At 35.2% G+C, this 20515-nt stretch overlaps 1 protein-coding gene across 3 annotated transcripts in view; it reads right to left on the reverse strand.

Moving 5' to 3' along the window:
- Positions 1 to 20468, reverse strand: part of LOC144968466 (translocation protein SEC63 homolog) — a 32240-nt gene extending 11772 nt beyond the window's left edge. Inside the window, exons 1-13 of one of the 3 annotated variants that reach the window (XM_078906866.1) lie at positions 20450 to 20468; positions 19854 to 19967; positions 14297 to 14393; positions 13301 to 13415; positions 12414 to 12529; positions 11149 to 11210; positions 9572 to 9630; positions 6575 to 6625; positions 6207 to 6315; positions 5600 to 5694; positions 3930 to 4065; positions 3036 to 3128; positions 2582 to 2727 (exon numbers count right to left, since the gene is read on the reverse strand). In XM_078906866.1, coding sequence (XP_078762992.1) covers positions 2582 to 2727; positions 3036 to 3128; positions 3930 to 4065; positions 5600 to 5694; positions 6207 to 6315; positions 6575 to 6625; positions 9572 to 9630; positions 11149 to 11210; positions 12414 to 12529; positions 13301 to 13415; positions 14297 to 14393; positions 19854 to 19965 — 1191 coding nt within the window. In that variant the 5' untranslated portion in view covers positions 19966 to 19967; positions 20450 to 20468. Of the gene's footprint in view, positions 1 to 2581; positions 2728 to 3035; positions 3129 to 3929; positions 4066 to 5599; positions 5695 to 6206; positions 6316 to 6574; positions 6626 to 9571; positions 9631 to 11148; positions 11211 to 12413; positions 12530 to 13300; positions 13416 to 14296; positions 14394 to 19853; positions 20115 to 20449 lie in introns of those variants that run through there. The other 2 variants (XM_078906863.1, XM_078906864.1) reach the window with 2 other exon arrangements.
- Positions 20469 to 20515: the final 47 nt, after the last annotated feature.

A 20515-nucleotide genomic window follows, 5' to 3' on the forward strand; every position in this document is an offset into this window, starting at 1 on the left:
AAACCCCACCCAGTAAAAATTATTCATCATCAAATAATAATAATAATAATAATAATAATAATAATAATAATAATAATAATAATAATAATAATACATGGCATTTATATTGAACATTTTCATCACTGTATAATGCTCAATGCACGTTACGTTACAAATAAATATCATTGGCGGGAATTGAAAATCATGGTTTCAGAGGGAAAAGCGAATCCACGAAAATTCAGGGCACAAAACGCGCAAACTTTAAGGATGGACAGGGGGTGAATATATTATGTGACACTCATGATTCATAACAAAAAAAACCCCGTTTTCACTGATTTCATCAATATAATAACTAGTATAACAGAAAAACAAAAACAAACTATAAATTTAATTAAAAACATTAAAAAAGAGAGAGAGAAAAGAGAAAGTGATGATTGTATTGTGGTGGTAGTAGTGATAGTATTTATGAAGATGTGATGGCAGTTGTAGTAGTGGTAGTAGTCATGATGATGATGATGAAGTAGTAGTAGTAGTGGTAATAGTGGTAGTAATAGTAGTAGTAGTAGTAGTAGTAGTAGTAGTAGTAGTAGTAGTAGTAGTAGTAGTAGTAGTAGTAGTAGTAGTAGTACTGATGATAATAAAGTGGCGGGTGTTGAAGTTCAGGTACTTGTGATGATGATAATGTGGTGGCAGTGGTTGTAATAGTCGTAGTAGTAGTGATGATGATATGATGCTTTAGTAGTAGTAATGATAAAGTGGCAGTTGTTGTAGTAGTGATGTTATGGTGGTATTGATGGTTGTAGCAGTGGTAGTAGGAATGATGATGAGGTGGTGATGGTTATTGTAATTGTGTTAGCAATTATGAAGTGGTGGTGGTGATGGTTGTAGTAGTGGTTGTAAGGATGATGATATGGTGGTGATGGATGTAGTAGTGGTATTAGGAATGATAATGTGAAGGTGGCAGTTGTATTAGTGCTAATAGGGATGTGCTGGTAGTGGTTTAAGCAGTGGTAGTAGTGATGAAAAAAAAAACTAGAGCTTTTATATAGCACAATATCCACTAAATGTGCTCAAAGCGCTTTACAAAGGGTCCCTAACCAACAGCAACACGTACCATGTAGAACGAGACATAGCGTCTGTTAGGCGATATTACATTTTGTTTTCCGACAGAGACAATGCTGTTGACGGCCAGGTACTCATTACACCTGAGTACAGTGAAAGAATGTAAGTAAAGAGTCTTTTCCAAGAACTATGCGCTGAGCGAGGCTCGAATCCAGGACCTTCCGATCCAAAAGCGATTGTCATACCGCAAGACCACATAGTCGAATAGTGATGATGGTTGTAGTAGTGGTAGTAGGGATGATGATGTGGTGGTGACAGTTGTAGTTGTGCTAGCAATGATGATGATGATGATGATGATTAGGTGGTGGTGGTTGTAGTAGTGGTAGTAGTTATGATGTGGAGGTGGTGATGGTAGAGGTAGTGGTAATAGGGACGATAATGTTGTGGTGGTAGTTGTACTATGGTAGTAGGGATGTGGTGGTGATGGTTGTAGTAGTGGCAGTAGTGATGGTGGTTGTAGCAGTGGTAGTAGGGATGATGATGTGGTGGTGATTGTAGTGATGGTATGGACCTATAATAAGATCACCAATTGTACTATCCCACACAGCTAAAGACAAAAAATAAAATAATCTTGACCAGTTCACACCCCCCCCCCCCCCCCCCCCCCCCTTTCCCCTTAGGACCATATCATAGGCATTCAAGATCACCATGGGTCTGACATTTGGCGCCAGTCTGTCTAGACTGATGTCATAAAAAGGGAGTGTCACCAAATTTGATGAAACCTAGCACAGGTGTCAAAATATGACACAAGAAGTGATCCACAGAGGACCATCATTATCATCACTGAAAATAGAAGGTTTTAAGTAAGCAAGACTTTGGTTACATTTAAGCAGGAAACCGCTAAATAGTGGGAAATTCCCACCTATGAAATATACAAAATTTACATATAAAACGTATACCACAATGATATCAATGGTAGCAGTGTATCTCATAATGTATGAATATCATGAAAATGTAAAAATACAAAGGTAGTGCATTTAACAATGATTTAAAACTATCAATATATTTTTGCCTCTCTTATCCCTATGGGAAGGTTTCCACACCAGGGGCCCAGTGTGGGTTAAGGAATGGCAGCCATAAAATTTATAATTATAATTATTTCTAGGAGTAAGCCTTGTTTTGTCTGTCGAGGATCGTAATATCCAATTTGGTACATATATGTTTAGCATGCTTTTGATGTAGTCAGGTGCATCGTCATTTTGGCTTTTAAAACTAAACAGCAATTCTTAAAATGATTCTTTCCTTGACAGCTCATACAAAATAGGCAGGGAGTGTGCCATTCTCTTTTGTCTTGTCACTAATTTAGCTGCACTATTCTGTATGACTTGCAGACACGAAATTTTATCATGGCTTATGTGAGATAAACGGCCATTGCAATAGCCTGGATGTGATACAACAAGAGTTGTGACAAGTTTCAATGTTGCATCTTTAGTAAGGAAATCTCTAATATTTAGACTATGAAAAATAAATAAGTAAGTACCTTTTTATTGACAAAGTTTCGCAACATATCAGATCTAATATGTGGCAATTGCTCCAATGGACTTGATCTCTCATCCAAACCTTGAATGACCATCTGACTGGCTTTCATGATGTTTTCTATGGTCAAAAGGTGAGGCCGATGGCTTACTGAGATAACAAAATAAATAGTGCATTGATGTAAAATTAGTTACTATATTAAAAAAAGATATAAAACAAAGATAAAATTGATTTCTTTCAAAAATACTTGTTCACACATTTTTCTTACATTGTCAGTTTCATTTACTCATATGGTTAAACATTTTTTTAAAATACTGTGTTTAACAAAATGAAACTTACAAAAATAAATAAAAGGATTGCTTCTTCATTGTCAAAACATATGATTTTATAAACGCAGACACTACATCCAATATGATGCACAGCAATAATCACATCAGTACCCTTGATTCCTGACTTACCCCGTCCTGACATGGCCATAGCAACAAGCCCTGCACAAATATTAACCATCTCATTCAACAGGTAAGGACATTTCTTGAGCATATACCTCTGATCTGTTTTGAGAAAAAAGATGCATAGAAACAGTCAAACTGATGGCAATTAAAAGTAGTGACTCATCTTATTAATAAACTTTTATTATAATGTAGGTTTAAAGTTGGCAACTCTATTTCAATCAGAGTAGAAACTGAGAGAATAAAATAAGACAAGATATTGAAAACAATAACTGAGAAAGAGCAACTTTGTCATCAAGAATAGTGAGCAATTTAAAAAATCGTTTTACTTTTGTTCAATTTTGAGAGACAACCATATTGATGATTCAACTTCTCTTATACAAGATCCATGTTGATAATTTTTGGAACAATCATCTTAATTGTTTAATTTTCTTGCATGTTATACAGGAAGTATATCTTACAATAAATCGGTGTTCTTAGGTACAGCAATACGCCTAGTTTTGATGAACTGATTAACTCATCATCTGTAGCCAAAGATTTATAAACGTCAAGTATTAAAATCTGATTTTCCTCACAGTTTAAAAAAAACAAAACATCTGATCTATGACTATGATAAAAGAGTTAAAAGAGCAAAACAAAACTAGATAAAAGAAAAAAATAAAACCTTCAGTAAGATGTAGAGATGCCATGTCAGTGATTTACACATTGATTTCCCATTTTTCATAGACATTATGTCCGGAAGAACGAAATTCCTTTCTACATAAATCACACCAATGATCACTAAAGCGCCTAAAGCTGAATTATTTTTCTTTCAGAAATAATTGCTTTATAAATAAACTATATAATTACATTATCACTATCATGAACAAAGACAAGGTACTATCCAAAAACGATTTTGGTTACCTTTTGCCAAAGTTTGAGGATTCAATGGGACCCCTTGGAAATGTGCTAGGAGGAGGCATCTGGCTTTTACACTGTATCCAAAACACAATGGCCGTTCCTTGTTTTTTTCTTGCAAATTATTCAAGTGCTTGAACAGCTGGGAGGATAAAAGATAAAAGCAAAAATAAAATTTAATGATATAATACAGATGTCAATTATGCTGAACATTTGAACTCCCGATCTTTTCAGTTTAATATAAGCAGTTGTATCAAGTTTGAAAAAAAACAAAATAGCCCAACTAATGTTTCAGATCACTGTTAGTTAAGCAGTAATATCATTAGACTTCCACATTTTATTTTTATGTCATTACTAAACAATTATATAAACAGACATTTGATTTGAAAAATATATCTCAACCATGGACAAATAAACAACCTTCACTGTCAATCAAACATATAATTTAAGAATTGAGACAAGTAGAGCATATTAAAGCTTTGGTAATATTACCCACCAAAATTAACTTTTTTTAAAATGGTGAAATTTGACCTTGTACGGTTTAATATCTTTTAAAGAACTTTTAAAAATGTAAAAGCGATAAAAAAAAAATTAAAAAAGATTCTTAATTACATTTACTCACCAGAGGATTAGAGAAATTTATGTAAATAAATAAAAGTTTTAATTGTATTGAGAACACAACCAATATGTTTAAAATAATATGACTTAAATATTAATCAATGCCCTTATCCAAGCGATAACTTATATAAAACAATAGAGGGAAATGAAATTAACACCATGCATAAGGATGTCCTTTTTGATGCTCTTTATAAAACAATAGAGGGAAATGAAATTAACACCAGGCATAAGGATGTCCTCTTTGACGCTCTGAACAAATATGAACTTGATTTATTGGATCATTGACAACCAAGTGAAGGGACCATACTAAAAACCCCAAAAAACTTGTGGAAAATTTTTTAAATGTTGAAATGAACCGAAGTAACATGTCTATTCTTAATTAAGGACAAGAGGAAGTTGACCACTTAGCCGATGGCTCATAGACTGAGGTCAGCTGGTCAGTATTGATCAGCATCTTGGTAATGAATCATGTAGATGAGATCATGGAATAGTAACGAAATATCATATGATTTTGATTGGTTAATAGTTTCGTTTTGCCCTTCATCTGAATTGTGACAAATTTGGGCCTTATCAACCCAGAAAACAAGTCATCCCTTGCACGGATGTAAACAAATGATTTCAGAAAGAGAGCTGATTTGAATCAGAACAAAGAAAGCCATTTTCCTCAACATTTTTGTTGCACAAGTACCTGTACAAACACACATTAAATGAAAGAGGGTCATAGCTTTGATTGCATTGTGTTTTACCCTTCATAATAGACAATGCAAAGCTGAAGTCCCGCTTGACTTGAATTTCACAAGTATGATTGATAACGTCATGAATTTAAAGCAAGTAAACCCAGAATTCACTACCAAATCATAAACTATACCTGGATCAGCATGTCCCTAGTTTTATCCTTTCACATTAACTACTTTAAGTTATAATTCTCAGGTAACACCTATGATAAAGTCTAGTTCTCATCAAACTCCAACTTTGTGGGTTTAAAAAAGAAGTATTATCTATCAAAAAAGTAAAGAAGTCTATTGAAAAGCTGATTTTAAAACCTTCTCATTTCTTACCATTGGCAGTTCTTCATTGTCTGACATCCTTTCTATAACTTCAGCATTGTGAGTCCTGTCAAATTCACACGATGCCCCCAAGATCATGATCACACCTTTAAAAATTCAGGGAATAGAAATGCTATTATTATCAATTTCCATATCAAAATTTAAATTCAGGCCAAGAATCACAGTCTTTGTATTGAATGTTATCTTATAGCCTGACATTTCCTTAATAATTATGTTGCAATACAAGGCGACCATCACAGTGAAAGTGAAAAGAGAGATGTCATTAGTTATGCTTAGGGAGACAAAAGACCCCATTGATTGAATTATTGGATCCAACTCACTGTTTCACTGTTTACTTTCTTTTGGTGGTCATTGACTTGAATTGTGATTTCCTCTTTTGACCTATGTCAGGCCTGTGAGTTTGCAAAGGCTATGATCCAACACACACACAAAAAAGAAACAAACCATTGCAGCAGTTTCATACAGAAATATATAAAGTATTTATTTATGCATACATGTCTGTATAAAAACCTAGACTGTGCTCATATCAAATGAAATAATCCATATTTCTAGACAGATGATCCCATGCAACGATTTTTCTGAAGGAGAATTGACTTACGTTTTAACAAAATGAGCTGCGTCTTATTGAAGAAGTAGTAGTACAGACGGGTGGTGTCAAGAAGTACTTGGTCCCCGCTGAATTTGATGGAGCGATACCACCAAACTCCCTGTCAAAATGTAGTAAAGCAGAAATAATGAGGACATGGCCACAGTGGGAGAAAGACACAACAATATTCATAATAGGCCTTGATCAACATGTGTTATGATTATCATTGGAAAAACAAAATTGTTTGATCCTGAAATTAAACTGTATGTCTCGGACTCAATTAAATATTTTGCAACTCATGACAAAATATATTTTTGTTAAAAATCAATTTTGATTTATAAAATTATCATTGTGATTTATGTTTTTGAAGGAAAACTTACCACGACAATGGGGAGCAACACAATAAACACAAGACCATATACTGCTAGTACCTGAAATGTTAATAATAATAATAATAATAATAATAATAATAATAATAATAATAATAATAATAATAATACTTTATTGCATCCCAAAAAGGAAATTTTTTGTACAGACGTGTTATAATTTACACATAAGATAAAAATACAATGGAAATAGGATGTATATATATAAAAAAGGAGCAGCTCTATAACCAGAGCTGCGCTTTATAATATGAATAATTTCAACACTGTAAAATAGTTAAAACTGTCACTATAAATTGAAAATTGAAAAGATTGCAAAACAAATAAATTAATAAATTAATATTTATATTTTTAAAAAGTAAAAATGAGAAATAATTATATAAAATGATTATTGCTTGTTGTTATAAAGCCTAATACTGGACGGCAGAAAAGATTTTCGGTGTCTCTCTGTTTTCGTTGAAATAGAGAAAGGGCGACCACTTCTTTCTGACATAATAATTGATGGTCTTAGTGGATGATACTGGTCATTTAATATTTTAGTTATTTTATTTATACAAAATTTCTCGTATAAAAGATCTACATCGTCAACATCATTTATATAGCGTTTAATGGATTTTTTAATATTTGAATTTATTTTGTTCCTTTCCACTGCTAAGCAATTGCCTCCCCAAGCTGTTATACAAAATGACAAAACACTTTCGATTACTGCTCTATAAAATAATGTGCAGAGGGTTTTATCTATTCTAAACTGAGAGAGTTTCGATAAAAAATATGTACGTCTGCACATCTTATGCCTAATTATTTTCAAGTGTTCATCCCACTTGAGCCTGTCATCAATCGTTACACCAAGGTATTTGTAGTGAGGAACTCGCTGGACGAATTGGTCCTTTAATTTTAACGGTTCTATCGGTTCCTTCACTCTCCTAAAGTCAATCACTAGCTCCTTTGTCTTGCTTATGTTAAGCTCTAGGTGGTGGGCATCACACCAAGACACAAATCTATCAATTTCTTGCCTATAAGCCACTTCGTTGCCATTTGTTATGAGGCCTTGAAGAGCGGTGTCATCTGCAAACTTTATTAAAGGTACACTCAGGTTTTGACTTCTACAGTCATTCGTGTATATTGTGAATAATACAGGGGACAATACACAACCTTGAGGAGCGCCAGTATTTGTAGTTATACAGGAAGATTTGTTTTGCCCTAATTGAACATATTGTGCTCTCTCCGTAAGAAATTCGAGCACCCAAGCAATTATATACTTGTTTAAATTCAGACTAGTCAATTTATGAACAACCAACTGAGGTTGCATTGTATTGAACGCTGAAGAAAAATCTGCAAAAAGCAATCTGCAATAGCTCCTAGCGTGATCTAGATGCCTGTAGATGTTGTTTGTAAACAGCAAAATGGCATCCTCTACGCCACGTCCTGGTTTGTAAGCAAATTGATGACTATCACTCAATGGCATAAACTGATTCCTAATTTTAACAAGAACAAGTTTTTCTAAAGATTTCATGACTATTGAAGTCAGTGCAACAGGTCTGAGATCGTTCATAGTTTCAAGTTTTTCTTTTTTTGGAACAGGAATAATTTTCGAAGTTTTCCAAATTTCAGGGATTGAAACGCATTGGAGGGACCAGTTAAAAATATGTGTATAAATGGGGGAAAGCTGGTGGGCACATTCTTTTAATAGTTTTCCTTTCAATCCATCCGGCCCAGCAGCCTTCCTCTCGTTTAGTTTCGAAAATACGAATCTCGTTTCCTCTTCACTGACCTCAACAGCCATTTCATCTTCCAAAGCCCTGTCTAATTTATGTTTTTCATTTTCAATATCAAATTTGTTTGCTGTGTCGAAACGTGAATAAAATTTATTTAAAGTTTCAATTTCGATATCTTCTGATATAATCGTGGGCTTTGGATTATAGTTCACAGCAGTTTTAAGCCCCCGCCACGTGTCCCGTATATCCCCAGAAGAAAAGCATTTTTCAATTTTATTTTTGTACTTGTCTCTACAACTAGATATTACCCTCTTTATCTCTTTTTGTTTTGTTTTCAGATCTTTTTTGTTTCCACTAGTATAGAGAGTTTTCTTTTGGTTCAATAAAAGTTTTAGATCTTTTGTTATCCAAGGCTTGTTGTTAGGATAATATTTTATTTCTTTTTTACAAGACACTAGCTGTTCACAGAATTTTAAATACTCACTCACACAGTCATTCAGCTCATCCACACTATCACATGATTCGATAAAAACATTCCAGTCAGTGCATTCAAAACAACCACGCAAATCTTCACACACACTTCCGTTCCAGATCTGTACACTTTTCTTTACTGGTTTTACACGTTTAAAAACAGGGCGGTAGGTGGGGAGTAGCAAGAGCATGCAGTGGTCAGATAAACCTAATGGGGCACGGGGTAAACATTTATAACTATTTTTAATATTACACAGGAATAAATCTAATGTTTTTTTGTCCCTTGTCTCGCAGTCCACGTATTGATGAAGTCCCGGAGAGTAAAATCGTTACATTGGTTAAAATCGCCAGTGACCATCAATACGGCATCGGGTGACTTAATTTGAATGTCCTGTATTTCTTTCCTCAAAATATTTTTCGCTGTGGTGTTGTCTGATGATGGTGGAATGTAGACGATGATGATGATGACATGAGTATATTCCCGGGGTAGGTAATATGGTCGTGACGAAACAGTAATAAATTCAATATAATCGTCACAATATATTTTCTTTATCTGACAGTTATTGGGGTGGCACCATTTGTTGTTAAATTAATAAAAAATTAAATAGAAATTAAAAAGGTATCAATTTAAAATTCGAGATATATCACAATAACGTTTTTTTTTCAGTCTTTTATAGCACAAAATATTTTATTGAAAAGTTACAAAAAGGTTTTGGATCAAGATAACTGCTAAAATCAATTTACTGATTTGAAAATATTACCAATTCACAACGGCACTTTCAAGTCATTAAAAAGGCCATCAACTTACCCACATGGAATTTTCTCTTTCAACAATCCATTTCGGAAGGGCTATACCAAATCTGGTGGCTAAGAAAATAAAATGCAATTGAAGCCAATACAATAATTAGTTTTATCAATGGATAATTAAGGAAATATAAATGCATATTTAAAAATCATTTACTTTTAATTGATACAAATATCTCTGGTGCAGTGACAAAACACTACATTTGTGAGCATAGGAAACAGGTCATGTTTCTTTCAAAAAGAATTCTAAATCCTTAATTTCAAGTCAATCCTCATGTTCATTTGACTTTGTTAATAAATGACTACTTTAAAAAAAATGTCATTCAACGTGGCTATGCCGTCTCCCTTTTGGATCGAATGGTCCTGGGTTTGAGCCTCGCGCAGTGCATAGTTGAGTCCTTGGAAAAGAATCCTTACTCACATTCTCTCACTGAACTCATTTCTAAAATGAGTACCTGGCCATTAACAGTGTTGTCTCTGTCGAAAAAAAATTGTAATATCGACTAACAGGCGTCATGTTCCGTCCTAAATGTTAAGTGTTGCTGTTGGCCAAGGACCCCTTGTAAAGTCGCGAGCACGTTTAGTGAATAATACGCTATATAAAAAAATAAATATCCACAAAATTTAGAATAAAATATGTTCTTCTGATTTAAGCAGACCTGCCAGCCCTTCTCATTCCAAAAGCGGAATCATAACGTCAGAAAATAGGAATTTCTTATCAATGGATAATTCTGTATCAAAATGACCACCAACTTTGCCAACAAACACATAAACACAGTGTTCCGGGCTGGAACTTCTGGACATCTGGCAAAACTACATATCAGACAGGTAATGCAATGGGGAAGGGGGAAAAGAGCACATTTAATATTCCTACTTAGCTCCCTCTTGGCAATCATTAACACTTTCTTTTTTTAATCGCCTTTTAACCCCCCCCCCCCCCCTTCCCTTTGTTTTTTCTCATTACCACTATCGTCATTTTTGAACATAGGAATTTTTGGTGTATTAGAGGAAAGGAAGAAAGAAAATAGGAATGACTCCTTCAAAACTGGAAGGGTTGATAGGTATATGATTTGAAAGTCATAATAAATTAAATGAAAAATCCAGATTACAATTGACCATTGAAATTCAAAATATACAACACCATTTTTAACAAAAGATATGTTATTCCCAGCCTTAAAATGTAAATTACTAACGAAACTACTTGTTATGTTGACAGAAAATAGAAGCTATCAAATTGGTGAACAAGGTTAATTAGCTGGCAGTGAGACCCTATACCAGCGAGCTTTTTAAAGATTAAAAATGCCATGAGGAGCATGATCGTGCACATATGATATTCCAGAGTAACAGCAACAGTATGAATTTAAAGAGACATAAACTTTGTTTTATACTAACTTGCAACCTAGAGCGGGATGGGGAAGGTTCCTTCTCTGAAGTTTCTTACTACGGTGTTCTGATCTAGATTTTAGAATTTTGAATTTGACCAAAGATGAAACACATTATCTGTCAGCATGCGATCTTTTTGAGATTAAACAGATGTGACAGTATATACTTTTGCTTAAAGTTATTAAAGTAGCTACTTACCCTCTGGCCCATCTGGATTGCCAAACTCCTCCCAGTTTTTACGGGACTCGTCATCAGTCAACCTGGGATTTTAAAATAAATGAAGGTTATTTCATTCTAACCTAATTGCTTCTTTGGGGCGCTTTGTCACTTTTACATCCCCATGTACAGTCTTTAATAAAAAAAAAAGGGGGTGGATGGGGGGGGGGGGGGGGAGGAGAGAGAGAGAGAGAAGAGAGAGAGAGAGAGAGAGAGAGAGAGAGAGAGTGAGAGTGGGGGGATGAAACTATATTAAAAACTCTAGTCTGAATAACACAATTTGCACAATTTGTCACAGGTAGCATTCCTTGGTTGTGTCCAACAGAGTGAACAACACACATGGAAACAGTATTTAGACCTATAAATGAGCTCTATAAAAATTGACTGAAACTCTTCGTAATTCGTTGTAACGGAAAAATCCAAAGAATCGAAATGAAAGGCAAAACAATGGCAGAAAACTAATTTGCGCAAGAATTAATTAGGTACCCAATCTGTGAAGACACTAGAAACGGTCAACCAGTTTGTTTATAATTTGAGGCAATCGAGATGTACTGTAACAATCCCTAACTTCCGATTTGAAGGTGCCTACATAACGCACTTCAGGCTTTTGCATTTTACTTTTTTCATACTTTTACTTCCCTCCAGGTAAATGTGGTCAATTTTGGCTTAGACGAAACAGTGAAATTTATCCCTCGGCACAGTCAAAATTGGCTATCATTGGGATCACGACAGGTTTGGAAAGTGAAAAAATAATTTCACGATGGATGTGTGAAAATACGCTGGGATGTGTTCAGACACGGCAATTCTAAAAAAGTGTCGCTTAGCCTTGGCAATATATCTACCGTTAATATAAACGACCCATGAGCTATGCGTAGCACTGTGGAACATTCCTAATTACTTTACGGTCATTCGACTACGATTCATGAATTCTTTCTTTCCTTTTTTAAAATATTTGAATTTGACGAATTGACTGATTTCAGTTAATTGACAGAATTTACATGTTTAAGTATTTCAAAGGGCTTGATGATTTATTTAAGTGTAAAAAGCTCACAAAAACACAAAATACACAGATATCAGTAAACCACAAAACACATATGAACGGGCCCTTATAAATAATTCTTCGTCAATGATCAAGGGACCAAATAAACTAGCAAATGCATTCACTCAATAGGTTGAAAGTTAAACTTTTGTAAACTAAATACAATTAACTTTCTGATTTATAACAGACAAAACAAATTATAACATACGCAGCATAAGCTTTGGCAATCCTCATAAATTTCTTAGGGTCACCAGTCTCCCTATCAGGATGGTAAATCAAACTTAGCTTTCTGTATGCTTTTTTGATTTCAGCAGCAGAGGCACCCTGAAAAAATAAGATAGACGCTTATAAACATATGTTAATATCCTTGTCAATGGATACCTAAGGGAGAACTCTTTTGAAAATCTAAAACCACAAGACTTATATAATAAAAAGAAAATCAATAATAATAATAATAATAATAATAATAATAATAATAATAATAATAATAATAATAATAATAATAATAATAATAATAATAACAATCACATATAGCTCATTTTGACTCATGAGCAAATGATTCTGGAATTTTAGCTTCTATATTAATTACCCAGACGCTAAAATTCTCAACCTGAATCGCTCTTTCCGCTCATCTACTTCCCTGTACTTGAACCGTTTGATTCCTAAGCCGAACTTTTCATGACATGATTTCGCACATTCTGCTCCCTCTGTGAGGAATGCCCTTTCAGCAGACACCAAAATTCCCTGTCCTCCTTTAGAGCCTTTTTGAAGACACATTACCTCTTTTCAGTTTTCTGTGAGTGATTTTATTGATTATATATATATATACATACATATATATATATTCATCTGTCTTTGTATAAGTGCTTCCGAACACATTTTGTGGAAAGGGGCACTATAGAAATAATGCATTATTATTATTATAAGGGAACAAGGCCACAGACAAAGGGAACTCAGAGAGTAAAGACCCTACAATCATTATTAAGTATGAGGTTCCTGTTAAGCTCTCTGTTTGCAATTGAAAGGTAGATTTATAAAAAAGAAAAGAAAACTAGATCATGAACTTCCAAAACCAACAGTCAATTGGATCCATACCCTGTCAATTTCAAGCTCCAAGAATGGGTCATATTCCACATGGTCAAGTTGTATCATCGACACTTTCCATGCCAGCAGAGCAAAGATGATCCAGCCAATGACAAAGGCAACTTTCCTGGAAAAATCGAGATATATCAATTTTCTCTTTGCCATTACATCACCATGAGTGCCAAATAACAATTTAACCATTAACCAAAAATCAATCTAAATCAAATTCCGAGCAGCAAATTACGGTCAATTGCTTTCAATGTGCTATAGTTGCTTTTCTCATTTTTAGTTTATCTAAATAATCTAAATTCAATCAATAGCTGATGACCACTTTATAAAAAGTGACTTTTGAGACTGACTGATGTGAATTGTGAACCCTGAAATAAAACACACTTTATCAAACAGTCACGATTAAAATGATCTATGAACATTGATGAAATCTGCATTTATGAAGTGGAGTGATCTTTGGTTTGGTGAAATTAATTCAAATTCATACATAACACAATGATACTTAAATTTTTTAAAATTGTAAAATACTTTAGATCCATTTTCCCTGCAGAGTAATAGAAAAAAAATTATAAATCGTGCATTTATTAAGCTTAAACTTAAACACACAATATAAGCTAGCAGTTTGATCATTACCTATCATGAACACCTCCTTTCCCCCTTTTTTTTTTCCTAAAAAAATGATGGTAATAAATATTATACTGATAGTGGTCGTGACAATTGTTGCTGATGATGTGTGGTGGTTGTAGGAATGTTGGCATTGATGAGGATGTGGTGGCTGTGGGAGCGTGGGTAATGTTGTTGATGATGATGATGATGATGATGATGTGAATATATTGATAATGAAATATAATTTTTTAAATAGTGGTGTTAGTAATTATGATGGTAGAAGATGTAATAGTAACAATGCTTTGAAGGTGGCAACCTCATATAAATGTTTACAATTTTCCACTGACATATCTTCATGTGAAACAGATGGGGATGGTTTAAAGTCATACTTACAGAAGTGTTGGTTTTAACGTCGAGCTTTCTTTGGCTATCAAGTCCCTCTTGTCCATACATCCTGGACAATTACATTTCTTTCTATCTTTATCTAATTCTGTTGGCAGAATGAAAAACATGTGTTATCCATCCAGTCTTAAATAAACCTAGCTAAACAAATAAGACTAAGACCTGTTCTTGGGTTATTGAAATGAAACCATCCCTAGCCTCAACAATATTAAAATATTTTCAATATCAGAGGTCCTTGCAACTTAAAATAAATGAATGAGGACAAAAATAAGAGCTTGAAAATAAAGAGTGTATGATAGCATGGTTTTACTATATAACTGATAAAATTTTTCACTGTGACACAAAACCAAATGTTTGTCAGGTCAACCAATGTCAGGCTTACAAATGTTTAAAATCATTTTCAATGTGACTATGACTGTGACAGTTTGAAAGTGAAGAAACAGGACATTTTTTTTTCACAAAAAATAAATAAGAATTGAAAGTAGGCTTTACTACATCTTGATAACTTGGTATATCTGATGAGAATCTGGTAAGGTATCAAGAACACATGAATGAACTCTCGTCACCCAGGCCAAGCTTGCCTTTAACTTAAAATATAGTGATTTAAAGCTCTTCTAGAGTTCAAAGAGTAATCATTTAGTTGGCATCTGTGTGTTGTGGTATGACCTCCTCTTACTGGAAAGTCCAGTTGAGTCCTTGGAAACGGCTCTTTACTCGCACTCTCACTGTGCTCGGGTGTAAAATGATTACCTAGCCGTTTACAGAGATGTCTCTGTCAGAAAAAAATGTAACATCGCCTAACAGTAACAGATGCCATGTCTCCTCCTACATGTTCAGCGTTGCTATTGGTTGGAGAGCTGCTGAAGAGCGCTTTGAGCATATTTAGTGGATATTGCCCCCCCCCCCCCCCAAATGCTCATGTAATTTCTCATATTTGTTTTATGAGATATCAAAGTATGATTTCAAAGGTCTTATCAAATTTTGTTGGGACTTAAAAAAAATTATTCTTTTGACGTGAAGACACTCTGCTGACTATCTCTGCCTGTCCAGTTTACTAAAGTTTATTAACCACTGCCACCAAATTTAGAAAGTGGGCACTTCACTACATCTTGTGGCTGCCACTATAGCAAGATAAAACTAGTTTTTTAGAACTTTAGCAGCCCTTTTTGTGGTCACTATTATCATCTAGAGAGGTGGGCCTTTGGCCTACCAACCTCCGCTGCACGTCCAACTCGCCTTGAGCATGCATTCACGTAAAATATAAAGATTTTAAAAAAAAACCTACCTCTGTTTCAAAAACTAGCATCTTTCACCTTTCTAAGAAACATTTTGATTTTTCAGAACTTTAGTTCGTTAAAAAATACCGGCCAATCTGACCCGTTGAGTCGAATGAAAACGAAATTTTGTTGTTTACACGGTTCAAAGGAAATGCCGTAAATAAGCTTTCATGGACTTCCTGTGTTGTTTTTATAGTGTCACGTGACCGTTTTGAGAAATTTGTCGTCTGCTACAAATAATTAGACCGGTAGGGGGTAGGTATTTTCGTTGGAGCAGAGAAAAAGTGAGTATTATTTCTTGGACTTGTAGAGAGGCCTAGGGTCCACCAGCAGTCAAGTTTATTGAATAAAAGAAAAAAAGGCCTTTTTACTGCACTAATGCACCAAATTGCATACCTATCTATGGACACTTTGTTCCATATCTTTTTCCCAATAAACTTTTTTAAAAACCTGGGGCCAGGGTTGCTAGTTTGGCCTCCTGGTGGCCAAATTTGAGAAATTTGGCCTTTTCCCAAGCCATTTGGCCTCCCAAAATTTTGGTTTGGCCACTTGGCCTCCTGTAACCAACTTTTTGGCTTCCTCTGACTTTCCCCGTTTTATATCGTTTTACTCTGGTACCGGTAAAACTTATTTTATTTGGCAATCTAAATATCTAAATGCAACACGTGCTAACGCCACAGATTGCATTTGCTAATGCTTCTATATATACGAATTTTCCTTATCCTATCTAAATTGTTTAACAAATCTAAAGAGTTTTCGTGAGGCTAAGGTGGGTTTGGTGGTATTTGGGCTCCTGCCGAGGAATCTGGCCTCTTGCTATAGCTAGTTTGGTCTCTTACTCAAAAATGATCTGGCAACCCTGCCTGGCTAGGCGGTACCTTGATAACAGAAACGATACCCACACGATTTCGCGAGGAATTAATCATGAAAACAATTAGGATATAATTTCAACACAACTTTTGAAATTCATCAAGGATTGTCCATTACCGAATGTTTTTTGATAGAAAACAAATGCATCTTCAAATCTAAACTGCTTTTGACGGTAAGCGGTAAGTTTTTTATTTATTTTTCGGTCCAAACGAATGATTTATCCTGGTATAGAAGCTAAGTATTGGTAACACCGGCCCACCTCTCTAGACGTCTATACTAGAGAGCTGAGCCGGTGTTACCAATACTTAGCTTCTATAACCAGGACAAATCATTCGTTTGGACAGAAAAATAAATAAAAACTTACCGCTTACCGTCAAAAGCAGTTTAGATTTGAAGCTACATTTGTTTTCTATCAAAAAACATTCGGTATTAGACAATCCTTGATGAATTTCAAAAGTTGTGTTTGAAATTATATCCTAAATATTTTCATGATTCATTCCTCGCGAAATCGTGTTTTTTTTTTCGTCTGTCCAATGGTTGGTGCCCCCTAGTGCCAAGTGCCTGCCGCCTGCCGCGCAAAACAAAGGTTTTTTAAAAAGTTTATTGAGAAAAAGATACGGAAAAAAGTGTCCCTAGATAGGTATGCAATTTGGTGCATTAGTGCAGTAAAAATTGGTGCGCAAAATTAGTTCGTAGCGGATGCAAGACTGTGTGTGTGTGTGCGTGTGCATGTGTGTGTGTCTCTTTCTTTTTTTCTTTTTTTTTTGGGAGTGCCTACGTACACAGTAACGGGGCATCTAGCCTCAGGATCTACGTACACGTAAACTGGTTTACCGTTGCAACACAAGCAATAGATGGTCCTCGCTGTCGTGACCGCGCGCGCTCGTGTGTGTGTGTGTGTGATGTGTGTGTGTTATTTAAAAAAAATAAAAACAATTTTAACCATTAATGGCGAGATTCCATCTTACACTCCCCAAACTCCAGATCTTAGTCTTAATGTTATCATTAAAAGACAAGCTTTGCGATTTATAGTTTAATTGAAGCCCGAGTCGAAATATACTCTTACTACTGCTCTCTTGGTGGAAACGATCTATTCTGCATAAGCCATCTGGAGAAAAAAATCAGTGTCACTGTAAAAGGTTAAAATTTCACGAAGTACGCACCGTGAACCCCGCTGTAACAATCCTTTTATCTACGTCATCATGCAACCCATTGTTTCTTTTATCTTTTCCCATTCCCCCTTACTATCCCCCCCCCCCCCATTCCCCCGCCCATCTCTCTCTCTCTCTCTCTCTCTCTTCTCTCTCTCTCTCTCTTGTCATAGTGTTATCCCTTCCCATCTCATTGTAAAATGAAAACGTCCTGCTGTTTGCAGATACATGTATGATTGTTTTGTTTTTTCTCTCTCACTCGGCTAGGATTAAAAACCAAGACATCAGGTAATTGGTGTCTAATGCCAAAGTATAGATTCTCTCTTTGGCCAATTTAGTCACGCATGTGGCAGCCCAGCTATTTATTATGTTCTGCCTATAACACACAATAAGTGGGATTTTGGGGTGGGTACGAAAGAAATCAAGGTCATAAGTAACCGTGCACAAGAGCTGTATAGGGAATTGGTTTCTGGGGGTCTTGCAAATACCAAATATTTTATGGAAAGCTCTTTCGAACTCCAAGACGTCTGGTTTGTTTTGCTATCTTGGAACAAACGAAACAGAGATGTCTTGATGTGTGACCTAGTTGTCTGATTTTGTGACCTGGATGTAAGGTTTTGTGACCTTGATGTTTCCTTTTGTGTGTGCAAGCCATGCGGGTAAGTACAGCGATAGCTTGCCAGTTGAGGAAAAAAAAAAAGGAAGAAGCAGCGTATCCGCATTTGAAAAACAAAACAAAAAAACCTGAAAAACAAAACAACTTAACCTTTTAAAGGCGAATATCAATCTTACTTGGACCAAAAATAAAATCTTACCGTTTTCATCAAAAGACAAAAAACAAATTACAATTTAAGAATTTGAGCTTTTATAGAGGGCAATATCCACCCAACGTGCTCAAAGGCTTTTATCAATATTCTTACTGCTCTTATGATGGAAACGTTTTTTTTTTTTTTTCTGCATTAAAAAATAATATAAATGAAGACTATTATTTGAAAACAAAAAAAAATCAGTGTCACTGGCAAAGGGTTAATTGCAGTACTCATGCATCCTGTGAGACTCCTACGGCACTTGCTAATCATAAAAAAGGAAATAGCAATCAACAATACTAAGGTGAAAAAAAAAGAAGAAAAAAAAAAGGTGGGGGGGAGCAAATCCAGTAGCAATGCAACCTTTTAGCGGCGAAATTCGATCTTTGACCTAACACCAAATCTTCTATCATCAAAAGAAAGTAACGGCAAAACGATTATAGACAATTGAAGTCCGAGTTGCGATAGTCTGACTGCTCTCTTGGTGGAAACGCTGTATTCCCCGTTAACAATAATAAAGATAAAAGCAAACTATTATCTAAAAGCAAAAAATTAGCTTCGCCGTTAAGGGGTTAAGAACACCTGCAACTGCTGCCAGCATCCTTGAGATGCTCTACGTCACACAAGGTCACCAAGCGACACGTCTCCCTTTCTTCTTCATGCAACACCCCCCCCCCCTTCTCCACTCTCACGGTGGTGGTGGCGGCGGATAAAAAAGGCCTTTTTTTCTTTTATTCAATCAACTTGACTGCTGGTGGACCCTAGGCCTCTCTACAAGTCCAAGAAATAATACTCACTTTTTCTCTGCTCCAACGAAAATATCTACCCCCTACCGGTCTAATTATTTGTAGCAGACGACAAATTTCTCAAAACGGTCACGTGACACTGTAAAAACAACGCAGGAAGTCCATGAAAGCTTATTTACGGCATTTCCTTTGAACCGTGTAAACAACAAGATTTCGTTTTCATTCGACTCAACGGTCAGATTGGCCGGTATTTTTTTAACGAACTAAAGTTCTGAAAAATCAAAATGTTTCTTAGAAAGTTGAAAGATGCTAGTTTTTGAAACAGAGGTAGGTTTTTAAAAAAAATCTTTATATTTTACGTGAATGCATGCTCAAGGCGAGTTGGACGTGCAGCGGAGGTTGGTCGGCCAAAGGCGAGGCTCTCTATAATTATAATGACCTCATGTCTATATGTGAGGCTTTAATTATTTAATTTTATCATTTTAAAGGATATAAAACAAGCTTTCATTTGATGTATTTCACTCTTAATTCAGGGTCTGCCAATAATCAAAAGTCCAGGTTTTTTTATTATTGCCAGACAAGTAGGTGTCTGCTGTCAATAATCAGTTTTTATTAACCTTAGCCTTAGCCTTCAGACATGTCTGAGAATAATGATCCATGAAGGGATATAAGCTAGCCTACCCAACAAGAGAACTTACCTGGCTCTTGAACAGGCCAGAAGAAGTATGTGCATGGAATGAGGACCAATGCCCAAAAAGACAGCAAGAAATAGAAGAAAGTCCCTCCTTCTTCGTCGTACTCAAACTGCATACCTGCCATATTGAAAGTAAACGTATTACTTTTGTGAAAAAATATCGATAGGGACAAATTCCCTAATTCCTAAATCGGAATTTTATCGAACGTAGATGCAACAAAGAGAAAAATATACATCGATAGTAGTGATGATTTATTTATCGATTAATTATTGTTTTTGGGTAATACTAAAGGGCTAAACAGTACTTAAAATGAATGCAAAAATCATAGATTAAAATACAGAGACCGGTTGTACAAAACAACAGTCATATAGTTGGCGAGGAATCCGCACCGAACTTCATTTCATGACCTGAAGAAATTGAGCATGAGTAATTAATCAAAATTAGGTATATTTCCCCTCTTCCTCTGCCTTGTCAGGCGTTGCGCAGCAAGTGATTGCTCCTCACTTTTTCACTTTCGTATACTCAAAGACAGATGAAAAAAGAATCCATATATTATTATTATACATCATGAATCATATATCTCATCTTCTAATTTTTACGATTTCAATATTTAAACATTTGTGGAGATATTGCTTGTCAGCCCCTATCGAGTAACCTCTGTGGTG

This window comes from Berghia stephanieae, chromosome 3, assembly GCF_034508935.2.
Source record: "Berghia stephanieae isolate SIO BIC M18660-M18661 chromosome 3, UCSD_Bste_1.3, whole genome shotgun sequence".
Lineage (NCBI taxonomy): Eukaryota > Metazoa > Mollusca > Gastropoda > Nudibranchia > Aeolidiidae > Berghia > Berghia stephanieae.